This window comes from Elephas maximus, chromosome 12, assembly GCF_024166365.1.
Source record: "Elephas maximus indicus isolate mEleMax1 chromosome 12, mEleMax1 primary haplotype, whole genome shotgun sequence".
In the NCBI taxonomy this organism is placed as follows: Eukaryota; Metazoa; Chordata; class Mammalia; order Proboscidea; family Elephantidae; genus Elephas; species Elephas maximus.
The window spans coordinates 59,694,221-59,712,805 of record NC_064830.1 but is presented as its reverse complement, the minus strand read 5'-3'; the positions used below and the strand labels follow the sequence as shown (position 1 = coordinate 59,712,805).

At 47.0% G+C, this 18,585-nt stretch overlaps 1 protein-coding gene across 1 annotated transcript in view; it reads right to left on the bottom strand.

Annotated features, from left to right (window-relative positions):
• The window catches only part of KCTD5 (potassium channel tetramerization domain containing 5), a 28,699-nt gene that overhangs the window by 6,199 nt on the left and 3,915 nt on the right, over positions 1 to 18,585 (bottom strand). Inside the window, exons 2-5 of the mRNA XM_049902641.1 lie at positions 14,790 to 14,898; positions 14,198 to 14,289; positions 1,726 to 1,821; positions 165 to 290 (exon numbers count right to left, since the gene is read on the bottom strand). Coding sequence (XP_049758598.1) covers positions 165 to 290; positions 1,726 to 1,821; positions 14,198 to 14,289; positions 14,790 to 14,898 — 423 coding nt within the window. The remainder of the gene's footprint in view (positions 1 to 164; positions 291 to 1,725; positions 1,822 to 14,197; positions 14,290 to 14,789; positions 14,899 to 18,585) is intronic.

The window sequence follows — 18,585 nt, the reverse complement described above, 5'->3', positions numbered from 1 at the left end:
AAGTGAGGCCAGTTACAGGACAACAAGCCCAAGAAATATCACGACAACCCCAGGCAGCTGCGTGTCACAGCTCAGCAAGAGCAGAGGAAAACGAGCCCCTCACCTGGCCAGCAGACAGCCTCACCCTATGGATACCCCTGGAAGACTACAGCCACCACACCCACCTTGGCTTTCTCACTGGGCTCGCTGGCCATGCCGTACGGCATGTTGTGCAGTTCCTTGGAGACGACACAGAGGAACTCGGCCTGGTCCTCGTTCCCGTAGTTGTAAGAGGAACCAATGCTGACCAGCTAGAAGGAAGGGACAGGCTGCATTATGTCCTCAGGGCAAAGCCCGCCGGCTGACCACCCCAAGCCCACAAAGCCCGTCAGCCACCCACCCCAGATCCACACAGCCTGCCGGCCGGCCGCCTACCCCACACAACCTACCACCCAACCACGCAGCCCACCCACCCCAAGCCCATGCAGCCTGGCGGCCACACACCCTAAACACACATAGCCCACCAGCTGCCCACCCGAGGCACTAACACCAGTGCAGGACATGGCTTGGACATCAGTTTGGGGAGCACCACGGCCTCCACAACCCATAGAGGGACACTGTGCCCAAGACAAGGGTTGGCCTCTGCAAAGGCTCTCAATGAACTTGCGGGAAACAGACTCCCAAAATGTCCACATGCACATCTGTGTTCCACACGTACACACACGCTCATGCATGCACACATAACTACGATCCTGCGGCATGCTGGGACAGGCTCTCTTCTCCTCAGTGGACCCCCAACATTTCTCTGTCCCAGTATCTTAACTGGCCCAAGGAGATGCTGACTAGGTTGGGGCAAGGGGAGCAAAGCAGTCAAGGGAGGAAGCGACAGAAGCTTCCTACTGGACGGTCCACATGTGTATATGCATTGCACATGTGCCAGGCTGTGTGTGAGCTCCCAGGGGAAGGCAGGACCTGCAGACTGACCTTCAGTGACCTCGAGGACAGACCCCAGGGGAGTGGAAGGGGAGACAGGCAGGGTTTGGGCTGGCACTGGAGCCCAGCAGAAAAGAGTGAAGACAGGGCTGCCTAAGTTTGGGAGGTGGGCACAGGGAGTCATCTTCCCCCACTTCTCAGTCTGTGTCCAGCCATGGCCCAGCCCTGGACACACCACTTCCTATGGGTCACCCAGGCTCTGGCCTAGGGCCAGTTGCACCAGGGCTAAGAGCTGAAAAGTTCCTCTGGCCAGGTACCCCCACACAGCTACAAACACTTTCAAAATGCAAAATGAACCAAAGGAAACCACTAAAAGGTTAGAGGGGATGCTAATGGTGGAATTATGGAGCCAAAATGTGGCTAAAGGGCTGCTCACTCCAGGTCTCCCTGTGGGTTCCAGGTCGGGGAGCAGTGCACAAAGCAGGCCTACTCGAGGGGGCACTGAGGGAGGGGTTCGGCCACCTGAGGAAACCTGCAGAACGGTAGGCAGCTTGACTGGGCCCCAGGTAGACAGACAAGATGGCAAGGGATAAGGGGCAGCCTGGGCCCTGCGTTTCCCAAAAGGCAGGCCTGAATGCAAACCAAGAGGGGTGCTGTCAGGCCAGTAACTAAGCAGGCACCGAGGCCATTGGGGCCAGTGCCTCACTGCTGGTCCCCAGGCCCGCCGCCTGCGGACATTGTGCCTTATCATGAGATGTACGGCACCAGCAGGGTAGATCACCAGCTGTCTCCAGGGCTTGGCCAGCTCCTCACCTGTTCAAACTTCCAGCCGTCAGACATGGTGGACACCATCTGCGTGAGTTCCTCCTCTTGGCACTGCAGCACGCGATACACGTGCTTCACTGGCACCTGCGGAAGGGCCAGGGTCAGTGGGCAGCTGTCTCTGCACCCCCACCATGCCACCAGCTGCCTACACGGCCCAGAGCCAGGTGCGCGCCTCTCATCGCCAAGGCTCAGGTCAAATGCCCAAAGCAACCTGGACATGTCCACAAAAGCAAAATAAACAACCCATAGCAGCTGCCATTTTCTGCTTTCTCATGCACCTCCAAAAATATTTCTATTTCTAAATCCCAAAATAAAATGAGTCATCTTCCTGGAATCTGAGAGCACCAGTGACTGAGTATGAATGTGTGAGGACACCTGCTTTTGTTCTACACCAAGTATCAGGGTGAGTCCGTGGGGCAGTGCCACGGCCTTCCCACCCCCAGCTCCCCACGGGCCAGCGGGTGAGGGCCCTAGGCTGTATGGGTGCTGGTCTCCTACCCTGCCCACCTGGCTGCCGATCAGCAACTTGAAGTGGCTGGACCATTAGCCAATCTTTTTTTTTTTTTTTAGTTTTTATTGCGCTTTAAGTGAAAGTTTACAAATCAAGTCAGTCTCTCACGCAAAAACCCATATACACCTTGCTACACACTCCCAATTACTCTCCCCCTAATGAGACAGCCCCCCCTTCTTCCTCCTCTCTCTCTTTTCGTGTCCTTTTCACCAGCTTCTAACCCCCTCCACCCTCTCATCTCCCCTCTAGGCAGGAGATGCCAACATAGTCTCAAGTGTCCACCTGATCCAAGAAGCTCACTTCTCACCAGCATCCCTCTCCAATCCGTTGTCCAGTCCAATCCATGTCAGAATGGTTCCTGTCCTGGGCCAATACAAGGACTGAGGGCCATGACCACCGGGGTCCTTCTACTCTCAGTCAGACCATTAAGTCTGGTGTTATGAGAATTTGGAGTCTGCATCCCACTGCTCTCCTGCTCCCTCAGGGGTTCTCTGTCGCGTTCCCTGTCAGAACAGTCATCGGTTGTAGCCGGGCAACATCTAGTTCTTCTGGTCTCAGGATAATGTAGTCTCTGGTTCATGTGGCCCTTTCTTGTCTCTTGGGCTTGTAATCACCTTGCGTCCTTGCTGTTCTTCATTCTCCTTTGATCCAGGTGGGTTGAGACCAATTGATACATCTTAGATGGCTGCTTGCTAGCGTTTAAAACCCCAGACGCCACTCTCAAAGTGAGATGCAGAATGTTTTCTTAATAGATTTTATTATGCCAATTGACTTAGATGTCCCCTGAAACCATGGTCCCCAGACCCCTGCCCCTGCTATGCTGGCCTTCAAAGCATTCAGTTTATTCAGGAAACTTCTTTGCTTTTGGTTTACTCCAATTGTACTGACCTCCCCTGTATTGTGTGCTGTCTTTCCCTTCACCTAAAGTAGTTCTTATCTACTATGTAATTAGTGAATACCCCTCTCGTAACCACAAAGGTATGTTTTCTTCTCAGTTTAAACTATTTCTCAAGTTCTTATATTAGTAGTCTTATACAATATTTGTCCTTTTGCAACTAATTTCACTCAGCATAATGCCTTCCAGGTTCCTCATTGTTATGAAATGTTTCAGATTCCTCACCGTTCTTTATCGATGTGTAGTATTCCACTGTGTGAATATACCATAATTTATTTACCCATTCATCCGTTGATGGGACACCTTGGTTGCTTCCATCTTTTTGCTATTGTAAACAGTGCTGCAATCAACATGGGTGTGCATGTATCTGTTTGTGTAAAGGCTTTTATTCCTCTAGGATATATTCCAAGGAGTGGGATTGCTGGATCGTATGGTAGTTCTATTTCTAGCTTTTTAAGGAAGCGCCAAATCGATTTCCAAAGTGGTTGTACCATTTCACATTCCCACCAGCAAGTGTTCCAATCTCTCCACAGCCTCTCCAACATTGATTATTTTGTGTTTTTTGGATTAATGCCAGCCTTGTTGGAGTGAGATGAAATCTCATTGCAGTTTTGACCTGCATTTCTCTAATGGCTAATGATCGTGAACATTTCCTCATATATCTGTTAGCTACCTGAATGTCTTCTTTAGTGAAGTGTGTATTCATATCTTTTGACCATTTTTTAAATTGGGTTGTCTTTTTGCAGTTGAGTTTTTGCAGTATCATGTAGATTTTAGAGATCAGGCGCTGATCAGAAACGTCACAGCTAAAAGCGTTTTCCCAGTCTGTAGGTAGTCTTTTTACTCTTTGGGTGAAGTCTTTGGATGAGAATAGGTGTTTGATTTTTAGGAGCTCCCAGTTATCCAGTTTTTCTTCTACATTCTTTATAATGTTTTGTATACTGTTTATGCCATGTATTAGGGCTCCTAACGTCCCTATTTTTTCTTCCATGGTCTTTATCGTTTTAGATTTTATGTTTAGGTCTTTGATCCATTTTGAGTTAGTTTTTGTGCATGGAGTGAAGTATGGGTCTTGTTGCATTTTTTTTGCAGATGGATATCCAGTTATGCCAGCACCATTTGTTAAAAAGACTGTCTTTTCCTCATTTAACTGTTTTGGGGCCTTTGTCAAATATCAACTGCTCATATGTGGATGGATTTATGTCTGGATTCTCAATTCTGTTCCATTGATCTATGTATCTGTTGTTGCACCAATACCAGGCTGTTCTGACTGCTGTGGTGGTATAATAGGTTCTAAAATCAGGTAAAGTTTAAGGCCTCCCACTTTGTTCTTCTTTTTCAGTAATGCCTTATGTATCCAGGGCCTCTTTCCCTTCCATATGAAGTTGGTGATTTGTTTCTCCATCTCATTAAAGAATGTCGTTGGGATTTGGATCGGAATTGCATTACATGTATAAATTGCTTTTGGTAAAATAGACATTTTTATGTTAGGTCTTCCTATCCACGAGCAAGGTATGTTCTTCCACTTACCTAAGTCTCTTTTGGTTTCTTGCAGAAGTATATTGTAGTTTTCTTTTTATAAGTCTTTTACATCCCTGGTAAGATTAATTCCTAAGTATTTTATCTTCTTGGGGGCTGCTGTAAATGACATTGATTTGGTGATTTCCTCTTTGATGTTCTTTTTGTTGGTGTAGAGGAATCCAACTGATTTTTGTATGTTTATCTTATATCCCATAGCCAGTCTTTTTAAAAGGCTCCAGGCCAGCTTGGGTCCCCAGAGGGAAAGCCCATTATGGGGGGCAGGAGGCAGGACGTGAAAGGATCTTAAGCGGACTGACTATGCTAAGGATGTGCGCGAGCAGCATAGTGTCCACTCAGCAGCCTTCCTCCAGAAGAGGAGGACTCGTGGGGGGGGGGGGTCAGCTGCTGCGCTTCCAATCGCAGAGCAGGTTGGGGACAGAGACTGGTGCTCAGACCCACCAGCGCTGCCCTCTATGGAGAGTGTCAGGCACAACCCACTTTTTTCTTTTTATTGTGCTTTAAGTGAAAGTTTACGAATGAAGTCAGTCTCTCATATAAAAATTCGTATGAACCTTACTATGTACTCCTACTTGCTCTGCCCCTAATGAGAGAGCGCACATCTTCTCTCCACCCTGTATTCCCCGTGTCCATTCAGCCACCTTCTCTTCCCCCTGCCTTCTTGTCTCCACACAGGAGCTGCCCACAGTCTCATGTATCTACTTGAGCCAAGAAGTTCACTCCTCACCAGTATCATTTTTTATCTTATAGTCCAGTCCAGTCCCTCTCTGAAGAGCCGGCTTTGGGAATGGTTCCAGTCTTGGGCTAACAGAAGGTCTGGAGACCATGGCCATCCGGATTCTTCTAGTCTCCGTCCAACCGTTAAGTCTGATCTTTTTTTTTTTTTTTTAATAATTTTTATTGTGCTTTAAGTGAAAGTTTACCAATCAAGTCAGTCTGTCATATATAAACTTATATACACCTTACTCCATACTCCCACTTACCCTCCCCCTAATGAGTCAGCCCGCTCCCTCCTTCCAGTCTCTCCTTTCGTGACAATTTTGCCAGTTTCTAACCCTCTCTACCCTCCTATCTCCCCTCCAGGCAGGAGATGCCAACACAGTCTCAAGTGTCCACCTGATACAAGTAGCTCACTCTTCGTCAGCATCTCTCTCCTACCCATTGTCCAGTCCCTTCCATGTCTGATGAGTTGTCTTTGGGAATGGTTCCTGTCCTGGGCCAAGAGAAGGTTTGGGGACCATGACCGCTGGGATTCCTCTAGTCTCAGTCAGACCATTAAGTCTAGTCTTTTTATGAGAATTTGGGGTCTGCATCCCACTGCTCTCCTGCTCCCTCAGGGGTTCTCTGTTGTGTTCCCTGTCAGGACAGTCATTGGTTGTAGCCAGGCACCATCTAGTCCTTCTGGTCTCAGGCTGATGTAGTCTCTTATTTATGTGGCCCTTTCTATCTCCTGAGCCTGTAATTACCTTGTATCTTCGATGTTCTTCATTCTCTTTTACTCCGGGGGGGGGGGGGGTGAGAGCAATTGATGCATCTTAGATGGCCTCTTGCTAGCATTTAAGACCCCAGACACCACGCGACAAAATGGGATATAGAATGTCTTCTTAATAGGGTTTATTATGCCAACGGACCTAGATGTCCCCTGAAACCACGGTCCTGAGACCCCTGCCCCTGCTACTCTGGGCTTCCAAGTGTTTGGTTTATCCAGAAAACTTCTTAGCTTTTGGTTTAGTCCAGTTGTGCTGACCTTTCCCGTACTGTATGCTGTCTTTCCCTTCACCTAAAATAGTTCTTGTCTACTATCTAATTAGTGAATACCCCTCTCCCTCCCCACCCTTGTAACCATCAAAGAATATTTTCTTCTCTGTTTAAACTATTTCTTGAGTTCTTATAATAGTGGTCTCATACAATATTTGTCTTTTTGCACCTGAGTAATTCCACTCAGTATAATGCCTTCCAGATTCCTCTATGTTACGAAATGTTTCACGGATTCATCATTGTTTATCGATGCATAGTATTCCATTGTGTGAATATACCATGATTTATTTACCCATTCATCCGTTGATGGGCACCTTGGTTGCTTCTATCTTTTTGCTAGTGTAAACAGGGCTGCACTGAACATGGGTGTGCATATATCTGTTCATGTAAAGGCTCTTATTTCTCTAGGATATATTCCGAGGAGTAGGACTGCTGGATCTTATGGTAGTTCTATCCTCTAGCTTTTTAAGGAAGTGCCAAATCGATTTCCAAAGTGGTTGGACCATTTTACATTCCCACCAGCAATGTGTAAGTGTTCCAGTCTCTCCACAACCTCTTCAACATTTATTATTTTGTGTTTTTTTGGATTAATGCCAGCCTTGTGGGCATGAGATGGTATCTCACTGTAGTTTTGATTTGCATCTATCTAATGGCTAATGATTGTGAGCATTTCCTCACGTATCTGTTAGCTGCCTGAAGGTCCTCTTTGGTGAAGCACCTGTTCATATCCTTTGCCCATTTTCCAACTGGGTTATTGGTCTTTTTGTAGTTGAGTTTTTGCAGTATCATGTAGATTTTAGAGATCACACACTGCTCGGAAATAGCTAAAAACTTTTTCCAGTCAGTAATCTTTTTACTCTTTTGGTGAATTCTTAGGATGAGCATAGGTGTTTGTTTTTTAGGCGCTTCCAGTTATCTAGCTTCTCTTCCAGTGTTTGTGCACTGTTAGTAATGTTTCGTATACTGTTTGTGCCATGTATTAGGGCTCCTAGCGTTGTCCCTATTTTTTCTTCCATGATCTTTATCATTTTAGATTTATATTTAGGTCTTTGATCCATTTTGAGTTAGTTTTTGTGCATGGTGTGAGCTATGGGTCTTGTTTCCTTTTTTTGCAGATGGATATCCAGTTACGCCAGCACCATTTGTTAAAGAGACTGTCTTCTCCATTTACCTGACTTCGGGCCTTGGGCCTTTGTCAAATATCAGCTGCTCATATGTGGATAGATGTATGTCTGGATTCTCGATTCTGTTCCATTGGTCTATGTATCTGTTGTTGTACCAGTACGAGGCTGTTTTGACTACTGTGGTGGTATAATAGGTTCTAAAATCAGGTAGAGTAAGGCCTCCCACTTTGTTCTTCTTTTTCAGTAATGCTTTACTTACCCAAGGCCTACTCCCCTTCCATATGAAGTTGGTGATTTATTTCTCCATCTTATTAAAAAATGTCATTGCAATTTGGAGAGGAATTGCATTATATCTATAGATTGCACTTGGCAGAAGAGACATTTTTCCAATGTTGAGTCTTCTTATCCATGAGCAAAATGTTTTTTCACTTATGTAGGTCTCTTTTGGAAACCCTGGTGGCATAGTGGTTACGTGCTACGGCTGCTAACCAAAGGGTCGGCAGTTTGAATCTGCCAGGCGCTCCTTGGAAACTCTATGGGGGCAGTTCTACTCTGTCCTATAGGGTCGCTATCAGATGGAGTTGACTCAACGGCACTGGGTTTGGTTTTTTTTTTTTTTTTTGGTTAGGTCTCTTTTGGTTTCTTGCATTAGTGTCTTGTAGTTTTCTTTGTATACGTCTTTTACATCTCTGGTAAGACTTATTCCTAAGTATTTTGTCTTCCTGGTGGCTACTTTAAATGGTATTGATTTGGTGAATTCCTCATCGAAATTCTCCTTGTGGATATAGAGGAATCCCACTGATTTTTTATGTTTATCTTGTATCCTGATACTCTGCTGAACTCTTCTATTAGTTTCAGTAGTTTTCTTGAGGATTCTTTAGGGTTTTCTGTGCATAAGATCATGTCATCTGCAAACAGAAATACTTTGACTTCTTCCTTACAAATCTGGATGCCCTTTATTTATCTAGCCTAATTGCTCTGGCTAGGACCTCCAGTACAATGCTGAATAAGGGTGGTGATAAACAGCATCCTTTTCTGGTTCCCATTCTCAAGGGGAATGCTTTCAGAATCCCTCCATTCAGGATGATGTTGGCTGTTGGCTTTGTATAAATGCCCTATCTTACGTTGCAGAATTCTCCTTCTATTCTTATTTTGTTGAGTTTTTTTTTTAATCATGAATGGGTGCTGAACTTTGTCAAATGCCTTTTCTGCATCAATTGATGAGATCATGTGGTTCTTGCCTTTTATTTATATGATGGATTACGTTATTGTTTTTCTAATGTTGAACCATCCCTGCATACCTGGTATGAATCCCACTTGGTCAAAGTGAATTATTTTTTTGATATGTTGTTGAATTCTATTGGCTAGAATTTTGTTGTAGATTTTTGCATCTAAGTTCATGAGGGATATAGGTCTGTAACTTCCTTTTTTTGTGGTGTCTTTACCTGGTTTTGGTATCAGGGATATGCTGGTTTCATAGAATCGGTCTGGGAGTAGTCCATCCTTTTCTGTGCTCTAAAATACCTTTAGTAGTAGTGGTGTTAACTCTTCTCTGAAAGTTCGGTAGAACTCTGCAGTGAAGCCGTCTGGGCCAGTGTTTCTTTTTGTTGGGAGTTTCTTGATTACCTTTTCAATCTCTTGTTATGGGTCTATTTAGTTTTTCTAAGTTTTCAACGGGTATCTCTGTTTGTGTTAGTTGAGGTAGGTAGCGTATTTCTAAAAATTCACCCATTTCTTCTAGGTTTTCCAACTTGTTAGAGTACAATTTTTCACAGTAATCTGATATGACTCTTTTAATTCCATTTGGGTCTGTTGTGGTATCACCCACCTCATTTCTTATTCAGGTTATTTGCTCCCTCTCCTTTCTTCTGTCAGTTTGGCCAATGGTTTATCGATTTTGTTAATTTTTTCAAAAAATGAGCTTTTGGTCTTTTTAACTCTTTCAATTGTTTTTCTGTTCTCTATTTCATTGAATTCTGCTCTAATTTTTATTATTGGCTTTCTTCTGGTGTCTGAGGGTTTCTTTTGTTGCCCTCTATTTGTTGAAGTTGTAGGCGTAATTCTTTGATTTTGGCCCTTTCTTCTTTTTGTATCTATGCACTTATCGATATAAACTGACCTCGAAGCACTGCTTCCTCTGTGTCCCAGAGGCTCTGATAGGAAGTGTTTTCATTCTCATTGGATTCTATGAACTTCTTTATTTCATCTTCAGTGTCTTTTATAACCCAGTCTTTTTGAGCAGAGTATCGTTCAGTTTCCAAGTGTTTGATTTCTTTTGCGTTTTTTCTGTTATTGATTTATTTTATGGCCTTATGGTCAGAGAAGCTGCTTTGTAATATTTCAATGTTTTCAATACTGTTAAGGCTTGCTTTATGAACTAATACGTGGTCTATTCTAGAGAATGTTCCATGTGCGCTGGAAAAGAAATGACACTCGGTTGCTGTTGGGTGAAGCGTACTATATATGTCTATGAGGTCAAGTTGCTTGACTGCATTTAGATCTTCCGTGTCTTTATTGAGCTTCTTTCTGGATGTTCTGTCCTTCACCTAAAGTGGTGTGTTGAAGTCTCCTACTACTATCATGGACCTGTCTATCTCACTTTTCAATGCTGTTAGAGCGTGTTTCATGTATCTTGAAGCCCTAGTCACTGGGTGTGTAAGTATTTAATATGGTTACAACCTCTTTGTATACTGTCCCTTTAATCATTACATAGCGTCCTTCCTCATCCTTTGTGGTGGATTTAACTTTAAAGACTATTCTGTCAGAAATTAATACTGCCACTTCTGTTCTTTTTTGATTGTTGTTTGCTTGATATATTTTTTTCCATCCTTTGAGTTTTAGTTTGTGTCTCTAAGTCTAAAGTGTCTCTTGTAGGCAGCATATAGATCGATCATGTTTTTTTTATCCATTCTGCCACTCTGTCTCTTTATTGGTGCATTTATTTCATTTACATTCAGTATAATTATGGATAGGTATTTTTTTTTTTTATGAGTTTAGTGCTGTCATTCTGATGTCTTTTTTTGTGTGTTGTTGACAGTTTCCTTTTCCCACTTAATTTTCTGTGCTGAGTAGTTTATCTTCATATATTGTCTTTTCCTCTTATTTGTTATTGTTGGCTTTTTTTGCTGAGTCTTTATGTTTTTCTTGTATTTTATTTTGATGTGTAGGATTGTTACTTTTCTTTGTGGTTACCTTAATATTTATCCCTATTTTTCTATGTTTAAGCCTAACTTTTATTTTTTTATATCACCTTAACTTCCTCTCCGTATGAAGGATTGATGGCTACATGTTTTTAGTCCCTCTTTATTGTTTTAATGTTGTCATCTTTTACATAATGACATTACTGTTTCCCTGTTTTCAGCATTTTTTTTATCATGATATATTGTGATTTCCCTGTCTGGGTTGGTATCTGGTTGCTCTGTCCTGTGTTCCAGTCTGGGGTTGATATTTGATATTACTGATTTTCTAACTAGAGAACTCCCTTTAGTATTTCTTGTAGTTTGGGTTTGGTTTTTACAAATTCCCTAAACTTCTATCTGGGAATGTCCTAATTTTACCTCCATATTTGAGACACAGTTTTGCTGGATATATGATTCTTGGCTGGCAATTTTTTTCCTTCAATGTTTTTTATAAGTCATCCCATTGCCCTCTTGCCTTCATGGTTTCTGCCAAGTAGTCTGAGCTTATTCTTATTGACTCTCCTTTGTAGGTGACTTTTTGTTTACCCCTCTCTACGTGCTCTTAAAATTCTCTATCTTTGGTTTTTGGCATTTGATTATGTCTTGAAGACTTTCTTTTGAGATCTACTGTATATGGGGTTCGATGAGCATCTTGGATAGGTATCTTCTCATCTTTTATGATATCACGGAAGTTTTCTGCCAACAAATCTTCAACAATTCTCTATTTTCTGCTATCCCTCCCTGTTCTGGTACTCCAATTGCTTGCACGTTATTTCTCTTGATAGAGTCCCACATGGTTCTTAGGAATTCTTCATTTTTTTAAGTTGTTTTACCTAATTTTTTTTCAAATATATTGGTGCCAAGTGTTTTATCTTCAATCTCACTAATTCTTCCTTCCATTTCCTCAATTCTGCTTCTCTGACTTTCTACTGAGTTGTCTAAGTCTGTAATTTTATTGTTAATCTTCTGAATTTCTGATTTCTGTCTCTCTATGGATCCTTGCAGCCTATTAAATTTTTCATTATGTTCTTGAGTAATCTTTTTACTTTCTTCAACTGCTGTATCTCTGTGTTCCTTGTCTTGTTCTGCATTTTGCTTAATCTCCTTCCTGATCTCTTGAAGAGTTGTGTATATTCATCTTTTGTATTCTACATCTGATAATTCCAAGAAAACATCTTTATCCAAAATATTCCCTGACTCTGTTTTGAGAGCTTGTTGACGTGATCATGGTCTGCTTCTTTATGTGATTTGCTACTGACTGTTGTCTCCAAGCCATCAATAAGTTATTGTATTTATTTTATGTTTGCTTACTGTGGAAACCCTGGTTGCATAGTAGTTAGGTGCTACAGCTGCTAACCAGAAGGTCTGCAGTTTGAATCCACCAGGTGCTCCCTGGAAACTCTATGAGCAGTTCTACTCTGTCCTATAGCATCGCTATGAGTCGAAATCGACCTGACGGCAATGGGTTTGGTTTTTTGCTTACTGTATCCTAGCTTCTTGCTTTGTTTTGTTTTCATATGCCCAATTAGGCTGCGTGAGTGAGCTAGCTTGACTATTTTCACCTTTGAAGCTCTAACGTCCTGTCACCAGATAGCTAGAGCTGTTATCAGGTATATGAGCGTAGGAGTCCATTCACTTTTCTTGTATGGATTCAGCTCAGGTATACAGGTAGGCGGTCATCAAGTGTGTGGTACAGGCTCTGTCCTAGAGGTTTAGACGGGCAGGAATGATTGGTGTAGACACAGGTATCTGATTGCAGCAGGGGGTCATGCTCTGAACAAGGCAGGGGGCTGACAACCACCCCCCCACCCCGGTGTCTGTGAGGAAAGCACGTCCCTGGTCCCTAGAGCACACAGGTGGGTGGGTTCTGTAGCTGGACCATGGGCAGCCAGTGCTTTTGGCTATAAGGCCTGGGAAGCACCCCTTATCATTGGACTACTGTCACAGGTGGCTAGGTGACGTGGGTGAAGCCATCAGTCTTAAGGCCCCTGGTATGAGTAGATGAGGACCCTGTTTCATAGGCAAAGCAGTGTCAAACATCAGAACCCCACCTCTCCACTACACAGCTGAAACAGCTGAAGTCAGTTCTCAAGCACATGCGCACCATTGCAGTCTGCCAACAAGGGCCTAATCTCCTGAAATGGGCCCACACAGGTCCATGCAGGGGTGAAAGGTATTCAAAGTCTGCATACTGTTTGTGCCTGGGCGGAAGCCTCTTCTGTCCTGAGCTCCCCAGCTTAGTGGAGCTGGCAGATTATCTTTTCCCCCAGTTGTTAATTTATTCCTTCCCCAAGGCTGGAAGAATGGCTCAGGGTGTGCAGCAGGACCTATCCCAGGCCCAGGGAAATCAACAGCCACTGAAGCTGGGTTGGGGGCATGGTAAAATAAATGCAAATACTTTGCTTTTGCCAAGAGCGTTGTTCTTCTCTGGTTCCAGAGGTGAGAGTAGTCTGTGCGGCTCACTGTCTCTCCCTGAGGAAATCATGTCTTGAAGGCTACCACCAGCCCCACCACAGAAGCTCCAGGGGATTGTGCCTAGGAGGCGCTGGTTCCTGCTGAGTCAGGTCCGGCAACTCCTCACCACTTCTGAACTGTCCGTCCTTCTCACTGCGGCTCAGTCTGATTTCCTAACTTTGCCCTCGATGTTCAGGGCTCCTAGCTTGACATATACATAATCGTTTCACTTGTTTTTCGGGTCTTTGTTGTAAGAGGGATCACTAGAAACATCTAACTACTCCACCATCTTGGCCCCAATTCCCACAGGCAACTTCTAACAGTGCTAGCCCGTGGCAGCCATGGATGGGCAAGTGAGGATCTGCTTCACCAGGGCACACATCACACAGGAAGCATCAACCCCACCCTCTTGCCCAGTAAACGATGAGGTTCTCCTCATGGCAGCAAAGACCCACAGGCCCTTCTGCCCCAGCGCCGGCCTCATCACCAGCTCCCCTACTCTCCCATCCCAGCCATACTGGTCCCTGCTGGCCACCAGCGTGGCTGAGTCTGCTCCCACCCCAGGCCCTTCACACCTGCCACTCCCCCTGATGCCCCCACCAATGCAGGCCACACTGCTCTCCCCACCGCCCCAGCTCCTCCTGGGCCTTCCTTTCCTCCAAGGCCGTTCTCACGCCATGATGTCCACGGGGTGTGGGCCCGAGGGCAGGGCCAGGCCTGTTTGGCTCGGTGGGCCTTGAAGAGGCCTGGGCACAGAACTGGACAGAGGTGCCCTTCATGCTGACCCTCAGCACCAGTGGGCACCAGGCCAGCCCCCTATGGAGGGAGCAGCCTTGAGGGACAGCTGGAGGGTGGGCTGCCAGGTGGGCACGAGCCACTACGGAGGAGAAAGGGGCCAGGGCAAAGTCCACCTCCATCCAGAGCCTCCCTTGGAGGTGAGGCTGAGTCCTGCCCACATGCCTCGCCCCGGAAGCTTCCGGCACATGAGTCACTCACTCACCTGTGATGTTTTGCTATCTCGTTCTCTAATTCTGTCCTTTACAAGTTTTATTAGCGAGGTGATATTGTAAAACTCCGCTTCTTCCAACACTCCTGGAAGAGAGGAAAATAACCGTCACCCCCACCAAATCAGAGGAGGAGGGCAGGTCAGGCGGCGGGCAAGCACTTACTGACTGATACCCAGGAAACAGGGTCCTCTGACGGAATGGCAGCCAGTGTGCCGGTTACCTCAAGTGGTCTCCCAGGGGAGGAGCCCCCACCAGCACGTAACCAGGCACGTGGGAGGAGAGTGCGCATCAGCCGTGGCCCTCAGTGCCCCCTGCTACAAAGGGTCCTGACCCACTGGTTGGGTCTGAAGAGCCACTGTCTCCTGGAGGAGGGAGGGAAGGGGATCTAAGCAGCCCTCGCACCTCCCCAAGAATGAAGGCCTATGTCTTTGAAGCAGGAGACCACTGTCCGTGCAGGAAACGTGGCGCAGGGTGACCCCTTAGGACCCTGTGCCCGCTGCCCAAGGAAGTCCAGGCAACCAGGGTCTGATGCCAGGACCCTGCCCCAGAAAGGAACTCTCCAGAGTGCAGTTATTGTTCACTTACCTTCCTCAGCGAGGTCCTTGTTAATCACCAACTTCCCGTGTCGCAAATAGTTGAGCACGGGCCCAAAATAGGTGGGGTCTCTGTCTATCAAGTAGGCACCAGTTTCATCCTACAAAGAACAGAGCTCCAGCAGCATTAGACCAGGGAGAAGCAAGGTTCTGCAGCTGACCACAACCGCGCCCCACTCACGGGGGCTGGCTGCATCTGAGCCACCTGTGTCTCTTGGGTCTGTGACCACAGCAGCGCTCTCGGCCCAGGAGGGAGTCCACCACCATGCTGAAGCTCTGGCCACAGCAGCCTCAGCCCCCTAAACCTGTTGCTGCGTCAGGTCTGAGCCAAGTTCAAGCTGTTTTGTGTTGAGACAACCTGGGCTGTAGAGCCTCTAGAAGTCAGAGACAGGAAGACTCAGGCAGCAGCAGCCCCCACCCCAAGTGTGAGAACGGAGCGGGGAAGGGGTTCTCATTAAATACTCAAGTCCTAAGTCCAGCATTCCCTTTCTTTTAAATGTCTTTAGGGTTGTGTGTATTTTTAAAGCCAGTGCTGAAACAAAAAGGAGTGCTGGTGGTGCAGTGATTAAGCGCTTGGCTGCTAATCAAAAGGTTGGCAGCTGGAACCCATCAGCCACTCCGGCGGAGAAAGACGTGGCAGTCTGCTTCCACAAAGACGACAGCCTTGGAAACCCTGTGGACAACTCTACTCTGTCCTATAGGGTCGTTGTGAGTTGGAATAGACTCAACAGCAGCAGATTTGGTTTGGTTTGGTTTGGTTCTGGCCGAGACAAGTAGGCCAAACACTGGCTCAATGGGAAGCAGGGAAATTGTTAAGAAAGCAATCTTAAATATAGCTTTCACAATCAAAAAGAAAGTCTCCGCACTATATAACTGTAAGTAATCCTGATGAAGCAATGGTTAACAGATCGGCTGCTAACCCAAAGTTTGGCGGTTCAAACCCACCCAACAGCTCCTTGGGAAAAAAGACCTGGCAATCTGCTTCCATAGAGATTAACTTGTTGCCATCGAGTCGATTCTGACTCATAGAGACCCCAAAGGACAGAGCAGAACTGCCCTATAGGGCTTCCAAGGAGGGACTGGTGGATTCGAACTGGTGACCTTTTGTTTAGCAGCCATAGTACTTAATCACTGGGATTACAGGCTAGGAAACCCTATGGGGCAATTCTATCCTGTCCTATAGGGTCGCTATGAGTCAGAATCACTTAACAGCACCCAGCAACAACACAGGACTGTAATACATGCTTGTTACATAAACCGTGGGAAAGGCAGAAAGGAAGGAGAAGGGAAGCCCCGTCCTGTCATGGATCCGCAGGTGAATGTTTTGGTGCACTCATCCTTTGGACCACTGCTCATTATGGCTGCACTGTGCACGCAACCCAAGTGGCTTTTCCTCCCAGGCCTGCGCTAACAGCTGGACCGTGATGTCTGTGAGTGGAAAGTATGGCTCTGGGTTGGAGATGCCACTGCCTCTCAGCCCCACTGGGTATGCCCCAATGCCCTACTCCTGGGCCAGCCAGTGAGCTCACGCCCTGGGAGCTGCTCCTCCCGACAGGAAAGCAATGTTCCACTACCCCAGGGCCCTCTCTCTTAATCACCAGTGAGACTCCAAAGCCACAGCCCTCATCACCTCCCCACACGGCCCTGGAGTTGCGACAAAGTATCAAGGGCAAAGAGCATGGCTGCTGTCCCTAAAAGGCAGTGTCCCCTTGGACACGGCCACAGGTCTCAAGAACACCAATAAAAGGGAGTCAAGATCACTGCTCCCATGGGAGATTCCAAACAGGAAATGACGCTGCTTACATGTCTCACTGTGCCTGATCCCTTGGAATCACCGTCTCGGGCCAGAGCAGGCTCCAAGCGTGACCCTGTGTGGACAGCTGTGCATGGACAGGCTATGTCTGTGTCCATGGGTTTCTGTGGCGGTTTCCTCCCAAGAGACACTCCAGTGATAGAAACCAGCAAACAAGGCCTCCGGCTATCACAGCACTCACAGCAGTGTGTGTGCTTGAGAGGAAACTGCTGACATGGGAAAAACACCCACAGATGGAGACATGAGGAGACGTGTGTCTGCCCTGGCCCACCTGGGATGCCCCTCCAGGGAGCCTCTACCAGCCGTATGGATCAGCAGGCACTGGGAGAAAGCCACCAGGCACAGGCCCACACCCAGCCAGCTGTCCCTGGGCTAGCCTCTGCTCTCCTCACCCTCGGGGCTGCCGGCTTCCTTGACCCCTTGCCCACCCACCACCTGCTCCCTCTTCCTCCCACAGCCTGTGGGCAGTGAGGAGCCACTGGGCTCACTGCCCCAAGCTATTGCCACCCCAGCCTGCCTGCAAAACCAGACACAGGCCTGAGGCCCAGCTACAGGGAAGAGGAACTGCCCAGGAAATGGGTTTGGGGGCGCGGCTGGTACTGGCCATGCTCGGGGCATTCTGAGCCCTGTCCCAAACATGCCACTCGCTGTGCTGGGACCTTGGCACCAGGGGTCTTAGGCTTGAAGGTGTCAGGTTTCCTGTGGGAAAAACGCAGCAGTTGCCCAGGACACTGTGCTGTGCCCTGCCCTCACACACCTGTCTTCTGTCTCCTCACACTGGCAGGGAGCTATGGGAGGGAAGGACCTGCGGGCAAGGAAGCAGCTGCAGGGAAGCCAGGCAACAGGACAGGGCGTACCTCCCAGCCACCCTCTGGCCCTCAGGATAGCACTCCACCCCTCTCCCCAGTGCCCCAGGAGTTCCATGGCTTGGCCCCTGAGGCTGATGGCAACCAAGCACATTTAAGCAACAGACATTAAACAAAGACGAATTTCAAGGGACAGAAAAAGACACCTTTGGTATATTCTCTTTCTAAAAACAAAAACAGTAACAACAACAATAACAAAAATCGGCTAAAAGTGCTTTCTGTTTACTGCCATGACCCAGCACCAGGCACCAGTGAGGTTATGTTCATCATCTTCCTAATTCCCCTCTACAGAGAACCAAAGCCTCAGAGAGGTGCGTTCACCTGCCCCGAATCACACAGCAGGTTAAGTGGCAGGCAGATCCAAATTCAGGCCAAGTCTCAAGTCTAACTAACTCTGCCACCAAGGGAAATGGCTCCCTCCCACCCCAATGCCACAGCACACCAACCCAGGGCTGTGGCTGCCCAGGCACCCTGCAGCCCCGGGACAGCCTGCCTGATGGAGGCATGGTGAGAACAGGAATGAGCAAGCCGGGGCAGAAGGAACTGCCGGTTCACACCTCCCACGACTCAGTGCCTCCCCGACTCCGAGGCTCTTGGTTCTGTGGTTGTTGGCAGGACAAAGTCCTTGAGCCAGCAGAGGTGGGGATGCTAAGAGGGTCAAAGTGTCAATAAAGGTTCTGGAGAGGAGCTATCGCACATGCTCACGGAGTGTCAGGAGTGCGGCTCGAGATGGCCAACAGCCCACACGGCCAGGGCCAGCCACTGCACCACTGCGCACCCCAAACCCAGGACTGGCAAGCGTGTTCCAGAAGGGGCCACACTGGAAGTATACTGGGCTTTACAGGTGTATGGCATGACTTTTCAACACTGCTCTTGCATAGCACAAGCAGCTGAACAGGAGTGGGCGTAGCTACGTTTCAACAAAATTTTATGTGCAAAATCAGGTGGGTAGGCCACAGTATCCTGACCCCTGCTCTAAACCAAGACCCACCACTGTTCCGCTGGGCAACAGCAGCAGTGGCTACATTTGCATTCAGCAGAAAAAGGAACTCTCTGCACCAGACGACCACTTCCTCTGGGCCTGCATGGCCAACGGTGAGCACGTCTGG